The 20,063-nt window shown below is 43.8% G+C and overlaps 1 protein-coding gene across 3 annotated transcripts; it reads left to right on the forward strand.

The window, feature by feature from the left end:
* The first annotated feature begins 2,521 nt into the window (after positions 1 to 2,521).
* EXD2 (exonuclease 3'-5' domain containing 2) lies at positions 2,522 to 18,594 on the forward strand. Of its 3 annotated transcripts, none has more exons than XM_073638981.1 (9): positions 2,522 to 2,664; positions 5,166 to 5,514; positions 7,879 to 8,135; positions 8,874 to 9,000; positions 9,577 to 9,848; positions 13,497 to 13,603; positions 13,681 to 13,816; positions 14,304 to 14,660; positions 16,032 to 18,594. In XM_073638981.1, the coding sequence occupies exons 2-9, from the start codon at positions 5,179 to 5,181 to the stop codon at positions 16,246 to 16,248; spliced, it is 1,809 nt and encodes a 602-aa protein (XP_073495082.1). In that variant the 5' UTR covers positions 2,522 to 2,664; positions 5,166 to 5,178; the 3' UTR covers positions 16,249 to 18,594. The 3 variants fall into 3 exon arrangements, with proteins under 3 accessions (XP_073495082.1, XP_073495080.1, XP_073495081.1); XM_073638979.1 differs by having other exon boundaries at positions 2,591 to 2,717; XM_073638980.1 differs by having other exon boundaries at positions 2,626 to 2,763.
* Positions 18,595 to 20,063: the final 1,469 nt, after the last annotated feature.

A 20,063-nucleotide genomic window follows, 5' to 3' on the forward strand; every position in this document is an offset into this window, starting at 1 on the left:
CACCCCTACATCACCTCATATGTGCACACCCCGACATTACTAAGAGCGTGTGTGCATCCCGACATTACCTCATATGTGCACACCCGACACCTCATGTGTGCACCCCGACATCACCCCATATGTGCGCACCCCAACATCACCCCATATGTGCGCACCCCGACATTACTAAGAGCGTGTGTGCATCCCGACATTACCTCATATGTGCGCACCCGACACCTCATGTGTGCACCCCGACATCACCCCATATGTGCGCACCCCAACATCACCTCATATGTGCGCACCCCGACATTACTAAGAGCGTGCGTGCATCCCGACATTACCTCATATGTGCGCACCCGACACCTCATGTGTGCACCCCGACATCACCCCATATGTGCTCACCCCAACATCACCTCATATGTGCGCACCCCGACATTACTAAGAGCGTGTGTGCATCCCCACATTACCTCATATGTGCGCACCCCGATATCACCTCATATGTGCGCACGCCGATATCACCTCATATGTGTGCACCCCGACATCTCATATGTGCACCCCGACATCACCTCATATGTGCGTACCCCGACATCATCTCATATGTGTGCACCCCGACATCTCATATGTGCACCCCGACATCACCTCATATGTGCGCACCCGACACCTCATATGTGCACCCCGACATCAATCCATATGTGCGCACCCCAACACCTCATATGTGCGCACCAGACACCTCATATGTGTGCACCCCGACATCACCCCATATGTGCGCACCCCAATATCACCCCATATGTGCGCACCCGACACCTCATATGTGCACCCCGACATCAACTCATATGTGCGCACTCTGATATTACCACATATGTGCGCACGCCGATATCACCTCATATGTGTGCACCCCGACATCTCATATGTGCACTCCGACATCACCTCATATGTGCGTACCCCAACATCACCTCATATGTGTGCACCCCGACATCTCATATGTGCACCCTGACATCACCTCATATGTGCGTACCCCAACATCACCTCATATGTGTGCACCCCGACATCTCATATGTGCACCCCGACATCACCTCATATGTGCACCCCGACATCACCCCATATGTGCGCACCTGACACCTCATATGTGTGCACCCCGACATCACCTCATATGTGCACCCCTGACACCTCATATGTGTGCACCCCGACATCACCCCATATGTGCGCACCCTGACATCACCCCATATGTGCGCACCCTGACATCACCCCATATGTGCGCACCTGACACCTCATATGTGTGCACCCCGACATCACCTCATATGTGCACCCCTGACACCTCATATGTGTGCACCCCGACATCACCCCATATGTGCGCACCCTGACATCACCCCATATGTGCGCACCCCGACATCTCCTCATATGTCTTCACATTTCCAGAAGGGCTCCACAAATCCCACCATTAACTTATTACCCTCACATTAGTGGATGTATTACACTCTGATCCCCAAATTGTCTCATATATTACACTGTGCACCCACATAACCTCACATATTACACTGTGCCCCCACATAACCACACATATTACACTGTGCCCCCACATTACCTCACATATTACACTGTGCCCCCACATAACCACACATATTACACTGTGCCCCCACATTACCTCACATATTACACTGTACCCCCCACATTACCTCACATATTACACTGTGCCCCCGCATTACCTCACATATTACACTGTGCCCCCACATTACCTCACATATTACACTGTACCCCAAATTTAGGGCTAGGGTGACACGCCCCCATAGAATAAAATAGGGACAAGTGCTATTCGATGTTTTGTCGGATTGCACTTAAACCAAAAATACGGATGACAGCACGAGCTGTAAGGAAGCAGTCAGACGGCCGTATAAATTGGACATTGATGGGAACACAATGTGCGGACTGGCCGGCGGCTCTCCTGACCTGAGCCTACAGCTTCATGTATTTTTGTGCAGCTGTCCCGCTCAGGTGGGCAGAGCCGCCGGCCACTCCGTGCATTGCTGTCTGATGTATATGGCCGTCTGACTGCGTCATAAAGGAGCTTACAACTGATTTGGTAGCGATAGGATAGGTGATCAGTGTGAGATTGGGGGGTCAGACACCCCCAATGTGGATATCAGCTGATATAGCTCTGTGTCAGACCACGAATAATCATACTGATGACGTAACCTGCGATCTTTACCCCAATGCAAATGAATATGCCACCCCATCATGCTCAGCACCATGGCGGACACCAGACAGATGATTTACAGTTGAGGGCTCTGTCGGGATCCGCTGGTATCCAGCCACGTAGAGCTAGCATTACACTCCTGCACAGATTGTTACAAAGCTCTCCCAAATTCCTGACTGGCGTCGATAACACATCCCCAGACACGTAGTGACAGTAATGGTGGCCATATTAGGTGTCACCCAGCAACAAATATGAACGGCTAGATATTTTAATATGTTCAGGTGGTGAGCTCCTTCTATGACTGCGCTCAGGTTTTATCTCCAGAGAAGACATTGCTCTCCTCTGTGATAACGACCTAACCAGGTTTTTGGTCTGCATGACAGGAAGGGGTTAAAGAGAACGTCGTTGGGTATAAGAGGATCACGTAGCGTGCGTGCTGACGTCAATCCCGGAAGAGGAAGTGTATGAAGTGGTGGAACGCAGGAGGCGTGCAGGTACTGCTCCGTGTGCTGTGGGACTGCTGCTGCTTTCTTCTGTTGTCCTGCCTGTGAGTGCATAGTGCTTGTCCTGGCTTCTATGGTCTTCTGCCCTGGGTGCGTTTATATACCAGCTGCTCCTCGCTGTGGATGGCAGTGTGTGTGTGCTAGTCCTTATTACCATATACTATAGGAGGGCTTTCTCTACTGACTAGTGCTGTATAGTCCCCCATGCAATGTTTGCTCCTTATAGACGCTTCCATAAGTATCATACAGCTGTGTCCTGGTGGATTATATCTGCTCCCCTTGTTATGGACCCCTGGGAGCTGCCTATGATGGCTGCTAATTACAAACCTACTTAGTAGCAAGTGCTGTTTTCCTGAATAATGACCATATCCTTAACACTATAGCAACAGTAGCAGTTGGGTGTCCAGATGTACAGTAAAAACTATTCTTATAAATGGCTTCAAGGATTTAATGGGAATTAAAAAAAACGAAGTAATAACCTGTTGTTTTTAGGAGTAGTGTTAAGCTATTCCAGGCTGCTGTACAGATCTGTAAGGCTATATTCACACTAGGTGTTTTGTTTTTTTTGTTTTGTTTTATGCAGTAAAACCTGATCTCTTGCCAGGAAGGTTTGTTCAGGATTTTTTTTTTTTTGCTGCATTGGTTTTCACTGTCCTTTTTATCTTTATGCATGTACATAAAGTTGTGTTTAAAAAAAATAAAAAAAAATAAAAAAAAAAGAGAGAGAGAGATAGATAGATAGATATCTCTCATTCTGCTTTAGCACACAAAAACGCTGCAATACCTGACACCTGCGTTTTGTTGTTTTTTCACCACCCATTACTTCCAATGGGTGGAAAACGCTGATGACACAAAAAACAAGGTGTGTGCATGAGATTTCTGCAATCTCAGACTGGTACTGTAAAATACTGCTGAAAAAAAAAATGCTTAGTGTGAACATAGTTTATATCCACACTATTAGGCTACTTTCTTCATAGATCCATATACCCCATGTCTGAAAAACCTAAACAAGAAAGTGTATTTTGTCCAGTTTTGTGGCTCATGCTTGCACATTCAGGTCTGAGGGTTATTGAGGGTAGCACAAGGAATCCTTGCACTTGCTGCTAGTCTCTCATGGATCCATGTTTTGCACATTGTGTGAATAAGACCTTAGATTGTAAGCCCCAAATACAGTTTTTACCACTTTGCAGGGTTATGAGATTAGTTTATAAATAAGTCTTGTGTTAGAGGATTTGCCCCAATTTTTAATATTGTATTTATAAAATACTATGTATGTATGTATTCATGTACTACTGCTCTTTACAGGTAGTTATTACTGTCCCCATTACAGCTCAGTTTGATTCCCTATCACTATGTCTTTGGAGTGTGGGGGGGGAACCCGGAGGAAACCCACACACAGGAAGAGCATACAAACTCCTTGCAGATGTTGTACTTGGTGGGATTTGAACCCTATGCTGCAGTGCTAACCACTGAGCCACTACACCATGATTTTCAAATATCTCAGTTTAATAACGTTATGTGGACATACCTGAAGCCTCCACTTCCTTTCCTTCAGCATTTTTTGCACCTGCTATTCAATAGCATGACTGCATGAAATAAAAAACCCACCTGTTATTCCTATATGCAGTTTGTCTGTGTAAACTGAACTGCATTCGGATGGTTTCCACAGGCTCATTGACTTGCATGGCCAAGTGTGAACCAATTATTAGATCAAACTCGGGCATTTTTTTTTTTTCTCTCCCAGTCACATCCTTCCCACCCCTCAAACTTGGATTGGTCTGAAGGAAAAAATCTGACATGTGCATGGCCTTATATAATAACATTGGTCTGCTGTTTTGTTGGCCTGAGAATACTCCTGTCTGCACCAACCCTTAGGCTGTGTGCCCACGATGCGTATTTGGTGCGTATTTGCAGCGCGTAAACGCTCCAGAAATGCATTGCATACCTTATCCCTTGACTTCCTATGACATTCTGCAAGTTCTGTGCACATGGTCAGGATTTTTCTGTGCAGATTTTACTCGCAGAAAAAATACGGACATGACCAATTCTTGTGCGTTTCTGCATGCGTATTTGCCTATAAAATGCATTGTAAAAACTGCATGTGTTTTTCTGCCAAGGAGATGCAGAAATGCTCAGGAAAATTTCTGCATCGTGGGCACTAAGCCTTAGGGTGACTTCACAATCCATGTAGGACCTGGCTGCGGATCTCCTGACCAGGACTCCATGGCTTATACAAGACTGAGGTTCATGTTGGGAGACCTGTTTGTACATGGACCATGGAGGTCATGGGTGAAACCAGTCTAGGCTCCGTCCCTCATCCTAGAGGCTTTTTTTTTCTAGGGAAAGATTAAGTTTGAAATAAAGTAACTTGCTTATTTTCTTTCTAGACACAATCTTTCCAATATAAAGAAGATTGGTCTCCCTTTTAAGCAATCAAATATTAAAAGCAAGTTGGCATGCTTGTCCTTCATGTTGTTTTTACTGTTTCCCAGGTATTGCAGCAGAATGCCCAGACATGCAGGTATAACTCTTGGTGTGGCCTCTCTGGTGGGTACTACAGTCGGATGTCTTGTCCTGTGGAAGCTTATCAATCGCAGGAGGCAGCAGCTTTGTACTAACGTTGACCACAAAGACTTGTGTACTGCATTAGCTGCAGAGATCCATGGATCGGATCAGAACGTGCATCAATCTCTAGAAAGAGAGCGATCTGTATATTCTGTGGAAAGACTGCTGCAGGCTCCAGTAAAAATAGTGTCTAAGGCTGAAGAATGGGAGACGGTGTGGCCTTCATTACAGCGAGATCTTGACGAATACCCAGTACTTGGGGTGGACTGCGAGTGGGTATGTCTTCAGATGTTTGGACTCTTTTAGCCATGCTTGCTCCCCTACATATTAAAGCTTAGAGGCTTATTCAAGAATGACCTAATTATCTTCAATAGGCAGCATTTCCCAGCATGTGAACTTTGTGACTTGCTTACGAGTACGCTTCCGAAAGTGCCCATTTTATAATGGTCATTACTGGGCACATGTTATATTGACACATTAGACCAGCTTTGTAGTTGGGGTTGTCATTAACCCTCCTAAGCCTTGTATATGGGCATGTAGGTTGAGTATGTCACCTTGATATCTGCAGTTCGTTATCTTATTCCGGAGTGTATATGTGTTTATATAATATTCTCTCATGTAAATTGGCTCTTAAGCTCTATCAGCTGGACATGGATTCCCCTGATCTCAGCCTGTAGAACTTAATGATAGGGGGTGTTAACTGAGTGAGACATGTAGTGACTGACAGTCTGCTCTCCTGAATCACTGCAGATGTCTGTGATGAATAGAGCAGACATGTGTGATTACATGCACACCTTTTAGCTTCCGTTTCCTGCCCAGCCTGGCACTGAGGCAGTACAGTAGAGCTCACCGAACTGAGGGTTGCTAGAAGGGTTTGAGACAAAGCTCAGCAGAAGTGCAGACTGCCTGTCACATGTATGACACAGGAGTCTGAGCTTGCGGCAGAGCTGTGCTGATTACAGTATCTTGCTGGTGTGGGGTGAAGGGCAGTACTGCTGAGCTGACAGCACTGAGAAGAGGGATAAAGATGTGCTTGTAATTAGACTGTCATATCTTTTGTACTCACCACCCCCACACTAGTTGCCTGTGAGATGGCAGCTGAAGGTATTGGCTGTAATCGGGCAGAGCTGAGGGCACAAAGAGGACTAGTGCTGCTGCAGATGTGTTTGTGATGAGACTAAGTTCTCTTCAGCTGTACTGTTCTCTCAGCTCTACAGTGAAATCAGGAGAGCAGACTGTCAGTCATTACATGTCTCACACTAGTAACACACCCTTTCGTTAAAAATAAGCCCTGCAGGCAGATCTGTCTGGCCCAAAGATCTTAACAGCTTATTTACATATTAAGAAAAATGTGGATTTCTATGGAATGAGACATCGGATAGCGGATATCAAGGACCATTTTATTACATTTTCTGTGACCTACATGTCCATATAGATGGCTTAGGAAGGCTGATCTTACCGACAGATGCCCTTTTAAAGGTATTATTCCAGTCTTCATAAATGGGTGCTGTCAACCAGTGCATGTAAATGCAAGCAATTTACTACTTAAAACTTTCAGCTATTAAAAGCAAGTCATGCTCAGAAACACTATTTACTTTAATCTAGGTTTAATTTTAAGATACCGTAAACTGCCTCAACGTTGTTAAACTGTTATACGAGAGCTTTGGCTACAGGGAGAAAATTAACCATTGTCCTCCCTGCAGTCGCTGTCTTCCAGTCTTATGGGGGATACAGAGCGCGGCTGTACTCTCTGCACACTGCTAGACAGCCTGCAGTGCAGCGTGTATGTAGAGAGCAGGCGGTCAGTGCTGGGGCACTATTACAGCTCTCTCCATGTCACAGTACAGTGAGTGCCGACTGTAACCGACCCCCTGCACCACTACAATGTCTGGAAGGGAGTTCATTTTCTCTGCAGCTCCAGTAAGGCAGCCTAATATTTGTTTAAGCTGCAGGTCAATGGTGTTTCAGGGTATGACCAATTCCCATTAACACTTTGTTTATAGCTTGCTGCCTTGAAGACCAACCACCACTACAATAAAGCAGAACATGTGCAGCATTTACAAGCCCTCTTCTATTTTTCTTCGAAGTATGGAGTTGAAGCTAGCCAGTATCGCTGGAGCACTCGGTTACCTCCTAATCTAAGCCAACTTCAGGAGAGTGGTGGTCTGTCTCCAAAGCAACAATCTTAAGTGTTAATGAGATATTAACTGCTGTAAACATTTAACTTTGTTTTTAAAACTCTGACAATATCCATCTATGAAGATGGAACTAAACTTATTTTTAAAGGAGTTGTCCCAACTTGGCAAAGATTTATTTATTTTTTTTCTCTTGTGCTGAGCTGCAGTATTGTGTGGCAAGTAGAGTTTAACACAAAGTTTTGCATGATTCTGGTCCGCAATCCACGTGTGAACCTCAGCTGGATCTTGCATGTTGGTATCCTCTTACCTCTTCTGATTACTGCGCCAACACTGTCTTTTTAGATCTAAATGTGGACGCCGCCTCTACAGATAATTTGCTTTGATGTAGTAACTGGCTTTGTATGGAAACTCTGTACTGCTGTATGCTTAATGTAATTGTAGTTTATTCTAACAGCTGTCTTGACCTTTTTCTTATCTGTATATTTTTTTATTTTTCTTCTAGGTGTCTGTAGATGGGAGAGCAAACCCTGTCTCCCTGCTACAGATGGCCTCCCACAGTGGCTTCTGTGTACTGGTCCGTCTGCCTCGCTTGGTTAGCTCTAGCTGCAACATTCCCAACACCTTAGTGGCTCTTCTGGCGTCCAGTAATGTCCTGAAAGTCGGTGTAGGTTGTTGGGATGATGCCTCCAAATTGATGATTGAGTATGGGCTCTCTGTGAAAGGCATCGTTGACATACGCTACCTTGCAATGAGACACAGGTAGGCGTCTTTAAAATGATGTATTCGCATAATATTTATCCAAACAGCTGTGTAAGTTGGGATTAGTCTGTTACATAACTGATTTACATAGTATTAAAATAAAATCCTACTTCTCATGCAGCATGTGATGCCACAGTAATATAGAGGCGGCTTAAAGTTCTATACTAACTTACTTTACATATTTAATCAATATGTTAAAGTTATGTTTTGTTCAGACAAACTATGTAATGTTATAAGACAAAGGTCTTGAAGGGGTTGTCCAGACTTGTGATGAGTCTGCAGACTTCTGAATCCGTATAGCGGGTGCAACCTGTCAAGTTTCTCTTGTGCTGGTGGTGAGTGGGCAAGTGTGTGAGTTGCATACTTCTGACCACATTCCGACTAGACGTGTGGTTGCTCCATTCAAGTTAATTGAGTGAGGACAGACACGTCTAGTCGGCATGTGACCGCATGTATGCAAACCTTCTTCCGATCAAATGACTGCCCTTTCACTGCCAGCAGCGGAGAATGCTTACAGCCTGTGGGTACACACGCTGAGGATTCAGAAGCCTGCAGTAACTACAGCAACATACTCACAAGGATTTCTGAAATATCATATTAAACATAGTAATTGCAGACTCTCATCCCTAGCCTGGGCAACACTTTTTAAAAACCTATTGTCAAAGTGAGCCCTTTTTAAGGAACGGATGTGACTTCTGACAGTTTTTTTAGCTTTTTTTTTTTTTTTTTTATATTCAGGAGGGACATTTTTCAGAACAGTCTGAGTCTTAAATCTCTGTCTGAAACGATCCTGTGCTATCCTCTAGACAAATCTTTTCAGCTTCGTTGCAGTAACTGGGACGCTGAAGAATTCACACAGGATCAGGTATGGACTTGCCTTTGCCACTTATAATCTATCGGTCTCATTTTTTTGGTTTTGAAGTGAATGTCACCAGGTTTGCCATCATATCAAAGGGCAGCATGATGTAGAGGCAGACTCTGATTTCAGAGATATGACTTGCTAGGCTGCTTAGTGTAATTTTGATCTCCTGCTGATAACTCTCTAGTAAACCTGCTGCCAGGTAGTCCTCCATATTCATGAGCTCTGTATAACCCTGCCCCCACCACTGATTGGCTGCTGTGTGTACACTGTATAGGCAGAAAGCCAATCAGTGGTGTGGGCGGGGTTAGACAGCCCTCAGCATTCAGAGCACTGCTTGATCTGCAGCAGAGAAAACGGGGATTTTATGAATGATGACAAGCAGCCCATTAAGTGACACATTGCTGTAACTGGGTTCTTCCTTTGCATTGTCCTGCTCTCAAATCAGGCAGCAGAAACTTAGTGACAGATTTCCTTTAAGCTTTCAACAGAAGTGGCTGGGAAACACTTTCTTAAAACTACAGCTGAATTGGTTGGCTCAGTTCCTCACTATCATAACTCTCCTTCTGTCCTTTTTTTCAGGTGTTTTATGCTGCCAGAGATGCCCAGATTTCTGTTGCCCTTTTCCTACAGCTACTTGGCTTCTTCTCTGATCCTCCCACCACATGGGATTTCATTCTGAGCAAATGCCAAGGGCTGGTAGATGTTCCGTTTAAAGGGAAAGGTGTAAATGGAGATATAAACATCATTCCAAGACAGAAGAAGGAAGGTCTTTTAGAACAATCCAGCACTAATTCTCAGGGCGATCCCCGCAAAAATAAGAAGAAACCTCTGGGAGTGGGATATTCTGTGAGGTATTTCAGTTTGACTTTCTCTGAAGAATTTGATGGCTGTTATACAAGAGGCAGTATAGGGTTAAACAAGTTTTTTATTTTTTTTAACCCCTTTACAACCTTGCACGTATCCATGCGTCAAGGTCGCCTGGTACTTTACCAACCTTGGGTGTATGGATACACCATGGCGATTTTGTGCACATGATTGCTGCCAGGTGTCAGCTGATTCTGACATCTGCCTCAGTGCCAGGAGCATTGCCCACTCCGCTCCCAGAACTTTAACTTCCTAAACGCTGAGATCTCCGCAGCGGGAGAGAAGCACCTCTGCTCTTGGATCGGCACCCACATCATTGGTATCACCGCATCTGGAACAACCCAACCTATAAAACTGTCCCACTAGTTAAACCTTTTAGTGAATACCATGCAAAAAAAAAAACTGATGCTTTATCATACCGCCAAACAAAAAGTGGAATAAAAGTCAATCAAAAGACTAATGTAAATAAAAATGGTATAGCTGAAAACGTCACCTTGTCCCACAACAAAACTGCCATACTGCTTCATCAGCCGAAAAATAAGTTGCAGCTCTCAAAATAAAGCAATGCAAAAAAAAAAAAAATTCTACAAAATAGTTTGCCTTAAAGCGCCAAAATCTATAAATATGGTATCGCTGTAATTGTACTGACCTGAAGAATAAAGCTGCCTTATCAATTTTACTATATGTGGAAGTGCATTAAACTCATTTCCTGAATTGTTGGTTTTTGTTCTGCCTCCCAAAAATTGGAATAGAAAGCGATCAAACGCTATACCTGAAAAATGTTACCAATAAAAACATCAACTTGTCCCTCAAAAAAAAAGCCCTTACTTGACTGTCGGCTGAAATATGTTGATGCAATAAAAAAAGCAAGTCCGTCATCTGTTAACGGAAATATAGCGGGCTTCCACCTTACTGGCTGTACACAGGCTCTGGAAAAGCGAAATGGGGCCCCCCCCCCCCTTTCCTCCTGAGCTCCAGTGTGCCTAAACCGCATTTGGCGTCCACCTGTTTGGCATTTCTGTAGCGATGAGAGCCCGCCTAACTTACGGGTGCCTGTCTCCAGAAGCACGAGCTGGGCACAGCGTACTGGTCACTACAGCATACTGGTCACTTCAACAGCAGTTTGAAATAATCACTCAGCAACATCCACTGCTACTTGTTTCTGGAAAACACTCATGTAGTTAAAATTCTCACCACACCTGTAGATAAATTCCCAATGGGGTATAATTACCAAAATGGGGTCACTTGAGGGGGGATTCTGCTCTTGTAGCACTTAGTTTGCAGACTCCATATACAGAGCCCCTATTTTAGGAATCTGTGCTCCAGGAGGCAAATGGCACTCCATCCCTCCCGACTCTAGCTGTGTGGCTAAGCAGTACTATACAGCCACATATGGGGCTTTGCCACATTCAGCAGAAATTGAGTGACAAACTTTGGTGTGAAAATGTAAAATCTGGGGCTAAAACAAAAATTTGATAGTGAAAATGTAATTATTCTCGCTTGACTGCCCAATGATATATAAAATTCTGTGAGGCACATGTGGTGTCAGCATGCTCGCTGCACCCCTACATGAATTCATTGAGAAGTGTAGTTTGTAAAATGGGTGTGGGGGGGTTGCTGTTCTGGCACCTTCTTAGGGGCTCTGCCAATGTGAAAAGGTAGTTTTACACCACATATGGGGTATTGGTGTACTCAGGAGAAACTGCACAACAATGTCAAATGTAATGTGGTCGGGGGAAGCAACACTGATGTACAATCAATTTCACATGCTGTTGTGCAAATGGAATAGACAATAGATGGAAATTTATTGGCAGTTATAAAGACTCCCTCAAGGGAGTGGTTCTGCAGGTGGGGACCACTGACCACATCTCAGTACCAATGCTTTCTGGCTGATGTTTTGGTCGCTTTTGAATGTTGGTTGTGGTTTCACACTCGTGATGGTATGAGACAGACTCTACATCCCACATAAGTTGCTCAGGTAGTGCAGCTCATCCAGGATGGCACATCAATGGGAGCTGTGGCAAGAAGGTTTGCTGTGTCTGGAGGCGCTACCAGGAGACAGGCCAGTACACCAGGACATGTGGAGGGGAGCTGTGGGAGGGCAACAACCCAGCAGCAGGACCGCTACCTCCGCCTTTGTGCAAGGAGGAACAGGAGGAGCACTGCCAGAGCCCTGCAAAATGACCTCCAGCAGGCCACAAATGTGCATGTGTCTGCACAAACTGTTAGAAACTGACTCCATTAGGGTGGTATGAGGGCCTGACGTCCATAGATGGGGGTTGAGCTCACAGCCCAACACCATGCAGGACGCTTGGCATTTGCCACAGAACACCAGGATTGGCAAAGTCGCCACTGGCGCCCTGTGCTCTTCACAGATGAGAGCAGGTTCACACTGAGCACATGTGACAGAGTCTGGAGACGCTGTGAAGAGCGATCTACTGCCTGCAACATCCTTCAGCATGACCGGTTTGGCAGTGGGTCAGTAATGGTGTGGGGTGGCATTTCTTTGGAGGGCCGCCCAGCCCTCCATGTGCCCGCCAGAGGTAGCCTGACTGCCATTAGGTACCGAGATGAGATCCTCAGACCCCTTGTGAGACCATATGCTGGTGCGGTTGGCCCTGGGTTCCTCCTAATGCAGGACAATGCCAGACCTCATGTGGCTGGAGTGTGTCAGCAGTTCCTGCAAGATGAAGCCATTGAAGCTATGGACTGGCCCGCCCGTTCCCCAGACCTGAATCCGATTGAGCACATCTGGGACATCATGTCTGGCTCCATCCACCAACGTCACGTTGCACCACAGACTGTCCAGGAGTTGGCGGATGCTTTAGTCCAGGTCTGGGAGGAGATCCCACAGGAGACCATCCGCATCCTCATCAGGAGCATGCCCAGGCGTTGTAGGGAGGTCATACAGGCACGTGGAGGCCACACACAATACTGAGCCTCATTTTGACTTGTTTTAAGGACATTACATCAAAGTTGGATCAGCCTGTAGTGTGTTTTTCCACTTTAATTTTGGGGGTGACTCCAAATCCAGGCCTCCATTGGTTAATAAATTTGATTTCCATTGATGATTTTTGTGTGATTTTGTTGTCAGCACATTCAACTTTGTACAGAACAAAGTATTCAATGAGAGTATTTCATTCAGATCTAGGATGTTATTTGAGTGTTCCCTTTATTTTTTTGAGGTGTGTCTATATAGCACCCAGAATGAGTTTGGGGACACTTCTCCAATGACACAATGTACATTCATAGATATGGGCAAGCTCTGTAGCAAGGGTACTGCTGTCTGATTATTTGTGCATGCACTTGGTTGTGTTGGAGCGTCTTGAATTCATGTGGAGTAAAGCTTAAGTCTTACTAAAACCCAGTTTTTGAAGTTTGACTTCTGGGTTTTCCCAACTAAATGTGGCCTCCCTGGTCAATTCTCTTGGATTTGCACCTGTTGTCACATGAAGTGATGGCATGTCCTAAAGATTTAATCACTTTGAAACAAATTGTTCTCTTAAACAGGTTTTTCCCATATATTGTAAGTGACTTAAATGAACACATTTGATTCTGATTAGTATCTGCATATAAAATCTTGTTCTCCTCTATGGGTTTCTTTCCTTTGCATAACGGCGTTTTTGTCCCTGCAGGAAGTCTCCGCTGTATGACAACTGTTTCCTGCATGCTCCTGATGGGCAGCCCCTGTGTACCTGTGATAGGAAGAAAGCCCAGTGGTATCTCGACAAGGGCATTGGAGGTCTGTGTGCTTTCGGGCGTGAGAAATGCATTATTACTGTATCTTGGTTTTGGTTCCTAACTGTTTTCTGCTCCTAGACTTGATCAGCAGTGACCCATTTGTGGTCAAACTACGTTTTGAACCTTCTGGTCGTCCTGAGTCAAGTGTGGACTACTACCTAACTGTGAAGGAAAATATTTGTGTGGTTTGTGGAAAAAAGGAGTCCTATATACGGTAAGTGTATTTATTTCATCAAGAGCTGTGACTTTTCACTCCAGTCTTGAGGGGTATGCTGGAGGGGAAAAGCTCCTGATTCATTAAGGGGCACATGCATCTGACAAGTGACGTGCGCCTCACCACAGAACTTACTCCAGTCAGGAGTAATGGTGTAAGGATTGCCACCACTCATCATGAATTGACAAGCGGAGGTTGCGTCACTCCAGATCCGTTCACTTTGCGAGAGCCGGGCAAAAGGCATGGGAGCACGATAAGTTGCGACAGTTTAGCACAGCATCCTGTTGTGATAAAACTTGCAACTTTTCTATTTTTATTTGTTTTATTTTTGTTTTTTATACACACTGATTTGGTCATTAAAAAAAAAAAAAAAAAAAAAAATGCTTTGCATCGGGCCCTATTAGTCTACCAGCCGTCATGTGTATATACAGCAGTGCCACTAGTACTTAATATGTAAACTTACTAATGGCCTAATTTTCCTGTGTAGGAAGAACATTGTACCTCATGAGTATAGGCGCCACTTTCCTATTCAGATGAAGGACCATAATTCTCACGACGTCCTGCTGCTCTGCACGGCTTGCCATGCTGTGTCCAACTATCATGACAACAATTTAAAACAACAACTAGCAATCGAGTTCTCTGCACCAATTGGCTGTGAAGAGGGGGTGCGCATGTTGGAGGATCCTATAAGGCGGCAGGTGCGTTCAGCAGCAAGAGCTATTCTCCATGCAACCAATCTACCAGACAACCGCAGGCAACAACTGCTGGCTGAGATCAGAGCGTTTTACTCAATTAATATAGTTACTGAGGAGACCTTACAGGAAGCTGCAAACCTGGAGACCAGGTGAGAACCGCAACAACTTGCATGACTTGATTGGTGGATAAGTCGGGTGAGGCTTTATTCAGACATTTTGTTTGTAGATCTTCTAGCTGTGAAAAGCGCAGGTATCGCATACCTTTATGGTAAATCGTGATAGTTCTTCTCCTATTCCATAGTCTTCTTTAAAGATCTGGTTCTTGCTGCCATATCTGCTCATTGTCTGCTGTGTAGAATTGAGTCTTTTAACCCTTCCACGTGTGACATCTGTCACTTCCACCTCTCCAGTCTTATCTGACTTGAAGATCTGTGAAGAGGCTAAGGGAATAAAAAGCTATACTGCTCTATTGTATGTAAAATGATAAATTGAGCTTCTGTCTAGTATTAGGTTTGTGTTCATAAACATAAATTTATTTTTTTTTCTTAATTCTAGTCAAAATCCCCCTCTCCACTAGAAGTCCTGTTGTTCCCAAATAAACTGGATGTCATACATCCTTCTGAATGAAGCTTCAACCAAACTTTCTTTTTTAAAGCAATTGATGTTCCATTTGCCTCTTTAGCCTCAAATTTGCTATCTACTGATATTACTAATATTTCAAGTGCAGTGAAATTGCATAAAAAAAAAAATATGCAATTCCACAGTTGTGTGGGGTGTTTTCTTTTTTTTTTTTTTTTTTTTTTTTTTAGTTTTACTTTGTTCACTGAATACTAAAACTAACCTGCCATTATTCTCCAGGCCATTACAAGTTCATAGACACCAAACATGTATAGGTTCTTTAAGTGGTGACAGTCCAAAGTTTGCTAAAAAAAAAAAATTTTTCATGGGCTGGGTGAGGGCTTATTTTTTGCGCACCGAGCTGACTGTTTTCATTGATACTATTTTGGGGTAGATACGATGTTTTGATCGCCCGTTATTGCAATGGAGCGGCGACCAAAAAAAATAATTCTGGCATTTTTAGATTGCTTCTGGTGCGAGCAGATCCCCCTGTATGCAGCAGAAATGCTCACTTGCTATAAGCGCCAACCACTAGGCAGCACTCATAGCAATGAGAACATGACAACCACAGGGGTCTGCTGCAGACCTTGGGTTGTCATGCCAACCCACCAGTGATCTGCGTTCATGTGACGGGGTCACTGATGGGCGGGGCTAATGCTGCACGCACAGCAATGTTAAATGCCGGTGTCAGATATTGACAGCGGCATTTAACTGGTTAACAGCTGTGGGTGGATCGCAATTCCACCCACGGCTGTTGTGGGCACATGTCAGCTGTATAAAGCCAGAGCCTGCGCTGAACCAGGGGTGATGTACTAATACACCCCAGACCATTAAGGGGTTAAGCTGCATTTATGATGAGGTGTGTCTTTGTCAAATCTTTCTCAACTTTTGTTTTTTTTTAGAATATTCAATGAGACCTATACGCCACATGGACTGAAAGTGGTGCAGTGCTTTGCAAGGGGCGGCCTGACATCCTTAATGGAACTGGAGAGACGCTGGCGTCAACACTTCCTGGACAGGATGACACCCAAATTTCTTCCAAAGCAGTGGGCTGTTGATCATAATCATAGTAAACTGATTAGGAAGTACGGAGTAGACCTGCCTGTTAAGCTCGGATAAAGAGCCTACTGTATGGACAGTTTACATTGTAAGGGCTCTGCGACATAACACTTTACCATTAACCTTCAGACTGGATATGGGCCAGCCAGAAGCTGTGCTAAAACGACAGCCACATTCTGCAACGCTACAAGCGATGGTTAACATTTTCCTAATTTTGAAATTGCATATCCCACTTTTGCTGGGTGAAATTTACTTTTTAAAAATTAGAAAAAAAAAAGCCTTTTTTGGCTCTTAAAGTAAAAGCATGAAAAAAATACTGTGAAGCAAAATAACTGCAAAAAAAAAACCTTTTTTTACCTTTTAGTGCTGGCATCCGTATTGAGTGGTACGCTAATTTTGCTCGCTAAAGAAAACTAATCCTATTAATTGTTTTGATGTCTCAGCCGACTATTTTATGCAGCATTATATTTTCTGGCTTCTGATTTTCTTGGACTGACTATGTTAGTTAATCGTGTTTTTTAAAACTGGTGCAGTGAAAGAGCATTGATATTTCTCATCAACCGGTCACATTTTATTTTGTGATTTTTGGCTGAATTGAGTGATATTGAATGTTTGATCTGCACTGGAATTAAATCCATGAAGCCATCTAGATGATGTAGGTTTTGTGCCCCCCTTATGCACTGGCTTGTATAATGGCCGGTGCAGTCATTTTAATGACTTTTTGATCCCGGGCACTTCCGTTTAATGTTGGCTGAGGACATCATGCTTTTAATTGTGATGCCTTATTTATTTTTCTTTGGTTTAGTTTTCTCTTTAAGGATGACCTTTATTTTCTTTACACTCGTGAGTGCCATACTGTTTAACGATGAACAGGGTTTCCTGTTCTATGTGCATTAATTCCCTTATTTATTTGTTTTAATTCTCCCATGTGACTTTATTTATTACTATTGTGGAGAAATATGAGTTTTCTTAAAGCCATGTAATTGAAAAGCATAAAGTATTTAATATTAGCTGCTTGTCCTATCATTGTTTTTTTTTTTTGTTATATGCAGTACTGTTCATAAAATCCATTAAGCTGGAGCCATGGGGACTAGGAGTGGCAGCCACATCTCCTGGATGTTGTGGACTGTGCTCGGCTATCGCTGCAGCTGGTAAGCAGTGATCTCTACGAGAAGTACTGCCAGAGCAATGGTTGACATCGCCATTCCAGTGTAACTTGCATGGGGCTGCATAAACCTCCTCACATGCATGGGTATGGGAGCCGCGATGTGTCGTCAGTGCAACCTACTGAATGCCACAAAGGAAAGGCTTCGTACCCACAAGTGTTTGGGTTTTTGTACCTATTGGGTTACTTGTGCTTTGTCTTTTTCTTTCTTTTCTTGGTATGTGATCTTTTAAATAAAGCTGCTTTGTTTTGTTTTTTGATACAACTTGGTATTCGGCTTTGACAGAACTTTATTGACAGTCTGTGTCAAATGCATGTTTTTTTTTCCAAGGAAACACACTTCACAATAGAAGGATTTTCTGAATCCAAAGCAATTCTTGGGGGTTGGGGGAGGTGTAAATCTGCTCCAAAAATGAAGTGTACCTGCAATAGGAATTTTTTCAAACATGCCCCACAAATCAGTTTACAATATTTATAAAAACAAAAAAGGGTGGGAGAGTGGTCAGGGGGGATCTCTATAAATCCCATCTGCTTTGCTGGAACTGTAAGATGCTGTGCCAAAAACTCACCAGGAACTTAAGAGCTTGCTGTATTTGCCATACATTAGTCTGTCTATGTATTGTACTTATGATCAAGTAATTACAGATTTAAATCAACAAAGGAGCAACTAAAAACTGTCAAACTCCTCACAAATCCACCGATGGCAAATTTAAGTTGCATGTAAAAACATGTTTACAAAGTCCCGATTCATCAGAGCATTTACACCAGAATTCTGTTGTAAAAATTTTTTTGGGACGAGTTCTAACTATTGGCGCAACTCGATGCTACATTGAAACTTAGTGTGAGAACTTCAAAGTTCTTCCCAGCACTTACAAAGTGTATGGGGGTGTGGCAAACACCGCTTGTCAAACTCATAATGAGTGGTGATTTTCACTACTCCACAAATCTTACTCCAACAGGGACTGGAGTAGTATTTGTGGTGAGGTGCAATCCACTTGTCAGAAGCTCCTGATTCATTAAGGGGTGTAAGCTTCCTAATGACTAGACAGCCTTGTGCCCTACTCCACCCCCTCCCTCATAAATACAATCCAGAATATTGCCACTCTTGAAGAATCTGGGCCCAAATCTGTTTTACTTTGAAAATAAGACTAACCCAACTTTTTTTTGTTTGACTTCACCAATATAAGGTTAATGTGTACTTTATACCATGCAATAAACCTATAAAAAAAAAAAAAAAAAAATTGCTACAGATGCAAGACCTTGAGGCTATGTCTAGCATTTCTGTTTTAGTAAATGTTTCTTTTCCTTATGGAATAACAATTCTTGCACAATAAAATAAAGTGGAACTTCTCCTTACTTTGGTGTGTCGGGAGTGGTCTTCTGTGCCTGCCCTGGGCCTTACTGTTTTTCTGGGATTTTCAGGTCTGCTATCACCCTCTATAATCTGCTGGTTCCAGCTCTAGAATGTGAGACTAGAAACTGCATGATATGTCATATCACCCGCCTGAGCCAACTTCCAGTTGGATGTTGTGTTTGTAAGGCCAAATCTAACAGTTGGGTTGCTGGCGCTGTGGATGTGGCTGGAGCAGGGTCCTGCAAATGTGTTCTCTTCTCTACTGTCCAGTTGTGGCTCAAATGCCATATATCTTAAGTTTTCATATTGTGTATAACAGTTGTTTTTGTGGACCCTGAGCCATACCAAGCTTCTTCAGTGTAAGGTTCATTCTATCTTGAACAGGGACTGGTTCACTTAGACACCAAAAAAAAAAAAAATACACAATTCAAGGAATAACTACAATCCCTTGCCTGGGGTGGAAGGTAGCTCAAAGTAATTTTTCTGGACTGGTTCCATGTACAAGAATGTTAATCTCCACACTACTGGCCCAGGTGCTTGAGTGGGGTCCAATACCATATAGTAATAGAAAAACCTTTGCACTTGAGCTTAAAGTAAACTTAATTTTAATAGCAGTCCACAGCAAAAAAAATGTTTTGGTCAACACAATCTTCATCAGTGTACCAAATGCTGGGGATGGTATCAAGAGAGGAGGGAGGAATGTATCTCTGCAGTGTGGTTTCTTGGAGTCTGGGTACGCTGGAGTAGCGGCCAGGACTCGGTATCCACTGCAGGAACGAGATTAGTGAGGGGCTGTACGCTTAAGAATACAGGGATGGCAGCCAAGGTTTGAGCCCACAGTTATACTGGAGACTCTGGGTCAGGGTCCGTCTGGGATAGATTACACATGCAGTATCCACTGCTTGTGTGTATTTGGTACACTGATGGTCATGTTGACCGAAATGTTCTTTGCTGTGGACTGCTATTAAAACTCAGTTTACTTTATGCTCTTGAGTGCTGAGGTTTTTCTATTAATATATGGTTCCATGTACATTCCAGAGTTTCTTAATTACCATGAATCCAAGCCCAGTATGATGGGACGGGGGGGGGGGGGGCCTTTATTCACCCCCCCCCCCTCACGACAGCACACGAAGTAACCCCACCCTAATAAAGACAGGAAGCATGAAGAGGTTAAATAGCCCCACCCACATCCTCCAGTGTGTTTTTGTTTTTTTCTCTTCCCCTGTCAGGGATGAAGGAGTTCATCCTTGGTGTGCTGTGCTGGCAGCAGACACTGGGGGGGGGGGGAAAGAACAAAAAAGCTGGGGACCGAGCAGGCCTACCTCTCCTCCTGGAACCACTGCTCCCGTTTCCTCA

Source organism: Phyllobates terribilis, unplaced genomic scaffold (genome assembly GCF_046119375.1).
Source record: "Phyllobates terribilis strain yellow unplaced genomic scaffold, ASM4611937v1 Scaffold_7__3_contigs__length_470593459, whole genome shotgun sequence".
Classification (NCBI taxonomy): Eukaryota; Metazoa; Chordata; class Amphibia; order Anura; family Dendrobatidae; genus Phyllobates; species Phyllobates terribilis.

Bases quoted from the DNA above. Each gene is read 5' to 3' on its own strand.
- EXD2 (XM_073638979.1), top strand. From the start codon at position 2,635: ATGAAGTGGTGGAACGCAGGAGGCGTGCAGGTACTGCTCCGTGTGCTG. The intron at 13,817-14,303 runs GTAAGTGTATTT...TTTCCTGTGTAG, and splicing joins AAAAAGGAGTCCTATATACG to GAAGAACATTGTACCTCATG. The intron at 14,661-16,031 runs GTGAGAACCGCA...GTTTTTTTTTAG, and splicing joins GCTGCAAACCTGGAGACCAG to AATATTCAATGAGACCTATA.